Genomic DNA, 11,394 nt, shown 5'->3' on the forward strand with positions numbered 1-11,394 from the left:
GCTTTTTCAACATCGAAAATGTCGGCGAGGAAATGTCGGTCCGCCAATATCGGCTGACGGAACATCCGGACATTGACCCCAGCCGAGTGTTCACGGGGGAGGTCAATCGCCTGCATTCCTTCTCCAATCAGAGATCGTGAGTTGACCCTTTATTATTTTCCAATAGTATACCATCCTCAGTGGTTTAGTGGTTAGCGCGGCGGACTTCGGATCTGGAGGTTGGTGGTTCGAGTCCAAGTCAAGTCATAAAATTTAGCGTAGTGCAATAAGCAGGGAACGACATTTGTGACAGGCATTTATGCTTAACACAGTTAAAATTCCTTTTTAGTTTTCATTTTATACCAGAAATTAGCAAGGGTTATTCCTAGGCCAGCCGTTCACTATCAGGTAGACCTGACGACAGGTACGATCAAGTGTACCTGATAGTGTGTTTGCTTACCAGGTATCAGGAAGACCTGAGAGACGGACCCTTTCAGCCGTACCTGTCAGATATACCTGATAGTCTGTGTGCTCATCAGGTGTCAGTATTATTATTCCCTGCTGATGAGAGCCAATAGCTCGAAACTGCTGTGCAGAGATATTATAACGCTCACCGGTATCTGGATAGTAGTTTTTTATTATTATTATTATTATTTTTTTTTTTTACTAAAAAAAAAAGAAAAAAAAAACCGCAATAGTATATACCAACCTCAGTGGTGTAGTGGTTAGCGCGGCGGACTTTGGATCTGGAGGTTGGTGGTTCGAGTCCAAGTCAAGTCATGAAATTTAGCGTAGTGCAATAAGCAGGGAACGACATTTGTGACAGGCATTTATGCTTATCACAGTTAAAATTCCTTTTTAGTTTTCATTTTATACCAGAAACTAGCTAGGATTATTCCTAAGCCAGCCGTTCACTATCAGGTAGACCTGACGACAGGTACGATCAGGTGTACCTGATAGTGTGTTTGCTTACCAGGTGTCAGGAAGACCTGACAGACGGACCTTTTCAGCCGTACCTGTCAGATATACCTGATAGTCTGTGTGCTCATCAGGTGTCAGTATTAAGGCTGGCCCTAGAGTTAGGAATAAGGACTATTCCCTGCTGATGAGAGCCAATAGCTCGAAACTGCTGTTCAGAGATGTTATAACGCTCACCGATATCTGTATAGTAAAAAAAAAACTGCCACCAAGTACAGGGTTACCAAATCTGTATCATCGAATCCTCCTTTTCAAAGACCTTTAGAAATCTTCAGAAAATGGCCAGTTGTGCCACAGTGTCACGCTGTAAGAGTAAAGAACACGTCACAAAGGCTCTTTCTGATTGATAGGCTCAAAGGTTTTCGTACCTGTGACGTCCTTTTTTTTAATACACTTGATAGTCACATCCTTATTGTCCTCATCTGCGAGTAATTCTACTCCACACACGAGTAGACATAATAAGTCAACCAGTCAGTTTGTAACTAAATACAAAACACGTGGGTACATATGAGCTATAAATCAAAAGCATCATCAGAATCAATCAAGTATCGAATTATCAGCTGTCCTCGGTCATAACTATGTACATAACTACCGTATTCCGCTGTATAAAATGTTGATTGCAATTCACAGTGGTAACTCGCTTGCTTGCCATGCAAAAGGTCCCGGGCTCGAATCCCATCATCGGAGAGAAAAAAAATGCACTCTTATTTCGATAGCAAATATTTCAACATCTCTTCTCTCACCCATCTGATGAGGGAACTACGGGATGGGCATGCTACGAGACAAATCACAATGCACTCTTATTTCGATAGCAAATATTTCAACGTCTCTTCTCTCACCCATCTGATGAGGGAACTACGGGATGGGGATGCTACGACACAAATCACACCCACGAGTCTAGTGTAGGAGTAGATTGGTATAAGCTTAACCCATCCTTTATGGCTGTTTGCCCCTGCACCTAAGCTTCAGATTGGGCTTGTTGTGTATGATTGTAGGAGTTGTTTCATTGCTACGAATTTTTTTTTTTTTTTTTTTTTTTTTTTTTTTTTTTTTTTTGTGCTTTAATGGCAGGATTCTCACACTGTGAGCTCTTCCACCCAACCAACGATCGCCAATAGGATAAACCTGTCGGCGGGATAGAAAAATAGGGGAAAGAAGAGAAGGGAAAAGACTTGGGTGACACACTTCTGTTCCCCATAGATCACTAAATTTAAGCCATGTTCTTTCAACTTATTCCAACCTTAATCAAGCTAAAGAACCTTAATTAAAGTTCTTTTGAACCCAAATTATTCTACTGTAAGAAAACCAGGTCACTAGACAACTTCTATGTCGTTGACCGTCTGATGTGGGTTTATTGTGTCTTTACTCTGATTACCATCTACACATTCGGGTCCTATAGTTATATGTTTGTAGTTGGTACTGGAGTCTAATTAGTCTGATTTCAGTTTTTTATTCCAAGTTTTTAACTGTCTCTCAGACTCAGTCGTTTTCTAGTGTTTTTGAAATTCTGATGTTTAAAGTTGGCATTTACGAGTAGTTCGTGATAATACTCGTATTTCTATAGTTATATGTTTGTAGTTGGTACTGGAGTCTAATTAGTCTGATTTCAGTTTTTTTATTCCAAGTTTTTAACTCTCTCTCTCTCTCTCAGACTCAGTCGTTTTCTAGTGTTTTTGAAATTCTGATGTTTAAAGTTGGCATTTACGAGTAGTTCGTGATAATACTCGTATTAGTTTTAATAAACCACAAAAAAGGGTTTAAGGGGTCTACAGAAAAACTTGAATGTTTTCACTAACTAACTGACTAGCAGAATAACTAGTCTCTTAAGCAGTATAAAGAAATAATGAAAACTGAATAAATAAATAAAATTAAAAAAAACGTAATCTTTTCTCCACTTTTTTTTTCCATTAACACCTAGAATTAAAAAATCAATCTCAAAATCTTATTCCATAATTCCATATTTAATGCCCCCGTTTTATACACTTTTGCACGTGTGTGGATAAATAAATAAATTAATACATATTCAAATTCAAATAATATGTATTCAATTTCATTAATATGTACATATTCCTAATGCCTAAAGCTAGGAAGTACCTATGTTAGACATTAGAGACCACTCATCCATGAAAAAAATCCTTGAATTACATGTAATATATGCATCTGACTGAATTTAATCTTATCAATTATCAAATTCTCACATTGCTGATTAACATTTTGTTAGCTTGGGAGCCAGCGCGTCTGCCTTGTAAGCGCTAGGTCACGGGTTTGATTCCCGCTCGGGGCGAACTTTACCCTGATAAGGTTCGTCCTCGGAACGGCTGGCTTCCTCCTATCCTATCCCCTCTTCGATTTCGGACGATAAGGCGTCAGTTGTTACAGTCCCTCTCTATCAAACCTCTTTACTGATAAGGTTCGTTCTCGGAACGGCTGGCTTTCTCCTACCTTGTCCGCCTCCTCTTTTCGATTTCGGGACATTAAAAACCTCCATTGTTACAGTCCCTTCTATCGGACTTCATTATTCTTCACTAAAAGGAAGAAAAATCTAGGAAAATTGAATCCTCTTGTAACCACTAACTTGATAAAAATGCTGAAATACATATCACCCATTAATGAATAAACCTAACAACAATAATATTATGTAATACGTAAACCTACTTAACCCTTTAGAAACTTGCCAGTATGAAAAAGTGCCGAAAATTAACCATTTAGTACTAGAGTAACTAACCCAAACTGTCAGCACTGTACAAATGAATATTACATTAGACTCGTGTGGCCTGTGCCGTAACATTCCCATCCCTTAGGTCAGCCACTCACTATCAGGTACACCTGACGACAGGTACACCTGATCAGGTCTACCTGATAGTGAGTGTGCCTATCAAGTAACAGGTAGACCAGACAGGCGGACCTTTTCACCTGTCAGGTCTACCTGATACCTAATGAGCATACACACTATCAGGTAGACCTTACCAGGTCTACCTGATAGTGACTGTTACATTAGACTCTGTGACTTGTGCCGTAACATTACCATCCCTTAGTATATGTCCACTCAGCCCACCTCGGTGGCTGAGTGATCAAGAGCACTGACTCCCAATCCGGAGGTGCTGGGTTCGAATCCCGGCCGGGACAGAAATTTTCTAACCAGATAGGCATGGATGTGAAAGAATGTACCCTGAATTAATGCGAAAGCGGTACCGAGGTACAATCTTCTTCTTTTTTTTTTTTTTTTTTTTTTTTTTTTTTTTTCTTGATAACACACTTTACAAAATAGGGAATATGTAACATAATAGGGAATATGTAGCAATAGGGAATATTGTTGTTAAGGAAACCGCTTATGAGTTCCACAGGGAATTTCCAAGTACGCTACATAATATTAGGACAGGGTACCTAAGGGGTATTTAGGTACAAGGGAGGATTCCATACCTCACAATGCAATCCCAAATGAAGAAACATTTCAGATTTGGGTTTACCTTTCACTTCATACCTACTTCCGAGAAGATACCTAATTATGAGCAGACAAAATGTTTAGACCAGTTTTGGTGTAAAGGGGTGAAGAGAAAATTTGAGCGGTAATTTTGGCATCTCCACCAAAATGTAGGTGGTACATATAACTATCTACTTCACCTATTTCTCGAAAGGTAATACGTGTAATAATGGTACTAATTTAATGAGAATTTAAACATAGGTACCTAATATGAGTATGTTCAACCTACCTCGGTGGTGTAGTGGTCAAGACGCTCGCTTGTTAAACAGGAGGGCGTGGGTTCAATCCCAGCCGAGGTATGGAATTTTATCCTCATATAATTTGAGAATTTGACCACAATAATAGTAGTAGCCTACTGCTGGAGTAAAGGGACTTTTCAGTCCTATGCGAGCAGTATAAATAAGCACTATTATTATTATTATTATTTATTTGTTTATTTACAATAAAACAAAACATCAATACAGTATTTATTTGTTTCTTTATTTACAACAAAACAAAACATCAATATAGTATTTATTTGTTTCTTTATTTACACTGTCTCATTATCTTTCTTCAGTCTGTAATACGGCAAAATAAACCATGGCTTTTTGTGCACGGAGTTAAGCTGAAAGCTAAAATCCATATAGGTACGTACGTAAAATAGGTGATCAAAGGATTTTGGAGAAACGAAAAAAAGTTTAAAGACATTGTAATAATAGCAAAGTTACTAGGCTGTCAAGCCAGGCTTTAGTACGTCTAATGCACCAGTTAATGATAGATCACACATGTTAAGCAACGTTGAGCGTAGTTGCTATCCGGATGGGTGACCACCTGGATTTTTGTACTGCTGGCCTTTCTCGGTCCCACTCGAGATATGGTTATAGAAAATTAGGAGTTGACTCATTCACTGAGTAGTCCATCGAAAAGAGTAGTTCTTTTTCGATGAAATCGTCTTCGATGCTGCAAAGGAGGAAAGTGCGGAACAATATTAGATTTTTTTTTCAAGAGGTTTGATCGAGGGAATTGTAACTGCTAGGTCTTATCGTCTTGAAAGCGAAGAGAGAAGGAAGACAGGATAGGAGAAGGCCCTTCCGAGATCGAACCTTATCTGTTAGGATAAAATACGCTCCGGGCAGGAATCGAACCTGTGACTTAGCGCTTACAAGGCAGACGCGGTATCCTCCAAGCTACTAGGCTGGCAATTAATTTCTTTGAATTTCATCTTGTTGCAAATTTAAAAGTCTTTCTCTGACGTCAATTTATGTCAAAGAGAATCCCAACAGTTTCATTTCCCAGAATCTTGCTTGGCAGTGTCATCTTTTGGTCCTATTTTAATCAATTCCTCTCATAAAATAGTGGGGAAAACAGAGGAAATCCCGGCCAGTTTTATTCCCACAGATTCTTTTTTGGTATCATCATCACCCCCAGTCCCTTGGGGGGGATGGTAGTCTTTCTCTGACGTCAATTTATGCCAATGAGAATCCCAACAGTTTCATTTCCCAGAATCTTGCTTGGCAGTGTCATCTTTTGGTCCTATTTTAATCAATTCCCCTCATAAAATGGGGGGAAAACAGAGGAAATCCCGGCCAGTTTTATTCCCACAGATTCTTTTTTGGTATCATCATCACCCCCAGTCCCTTGGGGAGATGGGGAAAAAGACTCTTAAAAACTGGGAAAAGTAAGAATTCCCGACAGTTTTCATTATTTTCCCACAGATTCGTACTTGGCATCATCATCTCCTAGTCCCATTTCAAACACCCGGGTAGCTCCCAGTTCTTCCATTCTCTTGTCTACATTGATGGCCACCTGGGATGGGGAAAAAGAGGGAAAAAGACTCTTAAAAACTGGGAAAAGTAAGAATTCCCGACAGTTTTCATTATTTTCCCACAGATTCTTACTTGGCATCATCATCTCCTAGTCCCATTTCAAACACCCGGGTAGCTCCCAGTTCTTCCATTCTCTTGTCTACATTGATGGCCACCTCGTTGTAATGCTCGTATGTCTTGTTACCCAACCCGAACACCTGAAACAAAACAAAACATCAATATAGTATTTAGTAGTACCTGCCTCGGTGGTGTAGTGGTCAAGGCGCTCGCCTGGTAAACAGGAGGGCGTGGGTTCAATCCCAGCCGAGGTATGGAATTCAATATACCTAGTATTTATTTGTTTCTTTATTTACAACAAAACAGAACATCAATATAGTACTTATTTGTTTCTTTATTTACAACAAAACAAAACATCAATATAGTATTTATTTGTTTCTTTATTTACAACAAAACAAAACATCAATATAGTATTTATTTGTTTCTTTATTTACAACAAAACAAAACATCAATATAGTATTTATTTGTTTCTTTATTTACAACAAAACAAAACATCAATATAGTATTTATTTGTTTCTTTATTTACAACCAAACAAAACAAAACATCAATATAGTATTTATTTGTTTCCTTATTTACAACAAAACAAAACATCAATATAGTATTTAATTGTTTCTTTATTTACAACAAAACAAAACATCAATATAGTATTTATTTGTTTCTTTATTTACAACAAAACAAAACATCAATATAGTGTTTCTTTATTTACACTGTCTCATTATCTTTCTTCAGTCTGTAATACGGCAAAATTAACCATGGCTTTTTGTGCACGGAGTTAAGCTGAAAGCTAAAACCCATATAGGTACGTACGTAAAATAGGTGATCAAAGGATTTTGGAGAAACGAAAAAAAGTTTAAAGACATTGTAATAATAGCAAAGTTATAGGCACTATTACAACAAGATATTGTATAGACATTGTTTTATGCAAAGTTATACATATTGTTAGCGATGATATGAAGGTCGAGACAGACTGGTTTACATAAGTATGATTATGGGTTTAATGGAAACTGCTCTGTTTTTTCCATATTGTTTTATGTAGAGTTATACATATTGTTAGCGATGATATGAAGGTCGAGACAGACTGGTTTACATAAGTATGATTATGGGTTTAATGGAAACTGCTCTGTCAGTAGGTAATTAGGTAGGTATGTTTTACATAAATAATATTAATCCATATTTTGCATTGTATAAATTATGTCAGGACCGTATTTAGGGAAGGAGGCTTTTTTTGCCCTAAATGTACCTAATATTGACCTATAATTTGCAGCATACATCCCCTCCCTAAAGCCAAAGTTCGTAAAAAAAACAAACCCTCAATGTGGGCCAGCGCGATCTTCAAAAATCCGGGAACAGTAAATACCGGATGCCGAAATCTGATTAGGAAAAATTAAGGAAAAGGAAAGGAATTTTGAATTTTGTTAAGCATACTTAAATGCCCGTCACAAATAATATATTGACCTATAATTTGCAGCATACATCCCCTCCCTAAAGCCAAAGTTCGTAAAAAAACAAACCCTCAATGTGGGCCAGCGCGATCTTCAAAAATCCGGGAACAGTAAATACCGGATGCCGAAATCTGACTAGGAAAAATTAAGGAAAAGGAAAGGAATTTTGAATTTTGTTAAGCATACTTAAATGCCCGTCACAAATAATGTTCCTCAATTATTACAAAGTTCTTTTGAACCCAAATTATTCTACTGTAAGAAAACCAGGTCACTAGACAACTTCTATGTCGTTGACCGTCTGATGTGGGTTTATTGTGTCTTTACTCTGATTACCATCTACAAATTCGGGTCCTATAGTTATATGTTTGTAGTTGGTACTGGAGTCTAATTGTCTAATTAGTCTGATTTCAGTTTTTTTATTCCAAGTTTTTAACTCTCTCTCTCTCTCTCTCAGACTCAGTCGTTTTCTAGTGTTTTTGAAATTCTGATGTTTAAAGTTGGCATTTACGAGTAGTTCGTGATAATACTCGTATTAGTTTTAATAAACCACAAAAAAGGGTTTAAAGGGTCTACAGAAAAACTTGAATGTTTTCACTAACTAACTGACTAGCAGAATAACTAGTCTCTTAAGCAGTATAAAGAAATAATGAAAACTGAATAAATAAATAAAATTAAAAAAACGTAATCTTTTCTCCACCATATTGTAAAAAAAAAGATTTTTTTTTTTTTTTCATTAACACCTAGAATTAAAAAATCAATCTCAAAATCTTATTCCATAATTCCATATTTAATGCCCCCGTTTTATACACTTTTGTACGTGTGTGGATAAATAAATAAATTAATACATATTCAAATTCAAATAATATGTATTTAATTTCATTAATATGTACATATTCCTAATGCCTAAAGCTAGGAAGTACCTATGTTAGACATTAGAGACCACTCATCCATGAAAAAAATGATATTAAAATTCAAATAATTTCATTAATATGTACATATTCCTAATGCCTAAAGCTAGGAAATACCTATGTTAGACATTAGAGACCACTCATCCATGAAAAATATCCTTGAATTACATATAATATATGCATCTGACTGAATTTAATCTTATCAATTATCAAATTCTCACATTTCTGATTAACATTTAGTTAGCTTGGGAGCCAGCGCGTCTGCCTTGTAAGCGCTAGGTCACGGGTTTGATTCCCGCTCGGGGGAACTTTACCCTGATAAGGTTCGTCCTCGGAACGGCTGGCTTTCTCCTATCCTATGCCCTCTTCGATTTCGGACGATAAGGCGTCAGTTGTTACAGTCCCTTCTATCGGACTTCATTATTCTTCACTAAAAGGAAGAAAAATCTAGGAAAATTGAACCCTCTTGTAACCACTGACTTGATAAAAAATGCTGAAATACATATCACCCATTAATGAATAAACCTAACAACAATAATATTATGTAATACGTAAACCTAACCCTTTAGAAACTTGCCAGTATGAAAAAGTGCCGAAAATTAACCATTTACTACTAGAGTAACTAACCCAAACTGTCAGCACTGTAAAAATGAGGTGCAATACTTATCGTCTAGTCATCTTCAGTATACTGTCATGCTTGTTGCAAAATCTTTCTCAGGCGTTCAAAATCATGCACTTGTCCCCTCGTCAATGCAGGTAATTGAAACAGGCTAATCCTGTGTTTGAAAGGGTTAAATAATAGCCAGGACCAAAATCTTTTAAACTTGGTTTAACTCTTGGATTAAGCAATCTGATTAGTTGATTTATAACTTGCCAGCCAATTAGATTGCTTAATCCAAGAGTTAAAGTTAAATTTAAACCTAGTTTGAACTCAGATTCAGGGGGTGATGTTCTCTAGCCCAGATAACTTGGCCCGTCCCGAACCGCAGTCAACCATCATGAAGCAGGTCCTGCTTTTCCTTTGAAGCATGATAAACCCTTTGCAACTTCGAGCTAGCCAGGCTGATTTGGCTGCTCTGATCCCTATTTAAAGTGCCACTGCAAGACACTGGTCTGCTCCCTGTTTAAGGTCCCCTAACCAGACTCCTATACCTACCATAGAACAGGGCTGCCCAACCGGTAGATCGCGGACTGATTCCAAGTCGATCTCGACCAGCACATCCAACAGTATTTGAACCTGACAATATCATCTTACACACCCTATTACTCCAAACTTGTTCAGAGTCAAGTCTCTCATTAGATAAGTCGATCACAAGACTGTATTGAAAATTCAAGTCGATCTTCCTCTGAAAAGGTTTTGCACCCCAGCCATAGAAGATAACAGTAGTCACCTCCTTATTTAATCCATGCCCGGTTTTTGTTGCAGTCCATTCGACGTAAAGAATCCATTCCTGGCACCAGTGCTGGTCAACAAAGAATTGTACAAGGAGGGGGATATACCTACCATAGAACAGGGCTGCCCAACCGGTAGATCGCGGACTGATTCCAAGTCGATCTCGACCAGCACATCCAGCAGTATTTGAACCTGACAATATCATCTTACACACCCGATTACTCCAAACTTGTTCAGAGTCAAGTCTCTCATTAGATAAGTCGATCGCAAGACTGTATTGAAAATTCAAGTCGATCTTCCTCTGAAAAGGTTTTGTACCCCAGCCATAGAAGATAACAGTAGTCACCTCCTTATTTAATCTATGCCCGGTTTTTGTTGCAGTCCATTCGACGTAAAGAATCCATTCCTGGCACCAGTGCTGGTCAACAAAGAATTGTACAAGGAGGGGGATCGATCCTGTATGCACATCGAATTCGACATTGCGGATTCTAAACTACGCTACGACACTGGTTAGAAAACAACATTTTTGTTTCAAGGATTCAATAGCAGGATTCTCACAAAAGAAAAAAAAATTGCTTTGGTAAAATGGTCTTTGGCCTAACCATAGGTACCTAATTTCTTACTTAATAAGATCTTCCACCCAACTGAATATTACCGACCTAGTAGTCGACAACAAAGGGGAGGGAGAAAAGAAGGAGAAGGAAAGAAGAAGTATGTCCCTCATCGGATCTGGAGGTTGGTGGTTCGAATCCAAGTCAAGTCATAAAATTTATCGATGTGGGGTCGTGAGGTACAACATTAATTTGTGACAAACATTTAACTTGATTTTGACTTCACCAATTTGAACACAAAGTTACGACTGGGTTGATTTTCTTCAGCGAGACTGAGGACTCGTACAATTTTGGGGGAAGAGATTTTTAAAGGAGTTTATCGTCAATTTTTTTTAGTGAGGGTTTTTTCGGGACCCCCATTTTGGGACCCCCATTTTGGGACCCCGGACGGGACCCTCCATTCGGTGTCAAGCTATCTAAAATCTATCTCCTCACACCTCACCCAACCTGAAATGAAATCGTCTTCGATGCTGCAAAGGAGGAAAGTGCGGAACAATATTAGATTTTTTTCAAGAGATTTGATCGAGGGAATTGTAACTGCTAGGTCTTATCGTCCTGAAAGCGAAGAGAGAAGGAAGACAGCACAGGAGAAGGCCCTTCCGAGATCGAAACTTATCTGTTAGGATAAAATACGCTCCGGGCAGGAATCGAACCTGTGACCTAGCGCTTACAAGGCAGACGCGGTATCCTCCAAGCTACTAGGCTGGCAATTAATTTGTTTGAATTTCATCTTGTTGCA

At 38.0% G+C, this 11,394-nt stretch overlaps 1 protein-coding gene and 1 long non-coding RNA gene across 2 annotated transcripts; one reads left to right on the top strand and one right to left on the bottom strand.

Moving 5' to 3' along the window:
- Positions 1–7: 7 nt before the first annotated feature.
- Positions 8–10,580, top strand: LOC103510852 (NADPH--cytochrome P450 reductase-like). The gene is made up of 2 exons (XM_026824801.1): positions 8–136; positions 10,426–10,580. The coding sequence occupies exons 1-2, from the start codon at positions 33–35 to the stop codon at positions 10,556–10,558; spliced, it is 237 nt and encodes a 78-aa protein (XP_026680602.1). The 5' UTR covers positions 8–32; the 3' UTR covers positions 10,559–10,580.
- On the bottom strand, positions 5,359–6,441 carry LOC103510848. The gene is made up of 3 exons (XR_541438.2): positions 6,399–6,441; positions 6,141–6,223; positions 5,359–5,377 (listed from the first exon to the last, which is right to left on the bottom strand). It is a non-coding gene; the product is annotated as an uncharacterized LOC103510848 (long non-coding RNA).
- Positions 10,581–11,394: the final 814 nt, after the last annotated feature.

This window comes from Diaphorina citri, unplaced genomic scaffold, assembly GCF_000475195.1.
Source record: "Diaphorina citri unplaced genomic scaffold, Diaci psyllid genome assembly version 1.1 scaffold650, whole genome shotgun sequence".
NCBI classification, from domain to species: domain Eukaryota; kingdom Metazoa; phylum Arthropoda; class Insecta; order Hemiptera; family Psyllidae; genus Diaphorina; species Diaphorina citri.

Excerpts from the sequence above, each read along its gene's own strand:
- LOC103510852 (XM_026824801.1), top strand. The coding sequence starts at position 33 with ATGTCGGTCCGCCAATATCGGCTGACGGAACATCCGGACATTGACCCC. Across the intron at positions 137-10,425 it reads TCCTTCTCCAATCAGAGATC|TCCATTCGACGTAAAGAATC; the intron begins GTGAGTTGACCC and ends TTTTTGTTGCAG.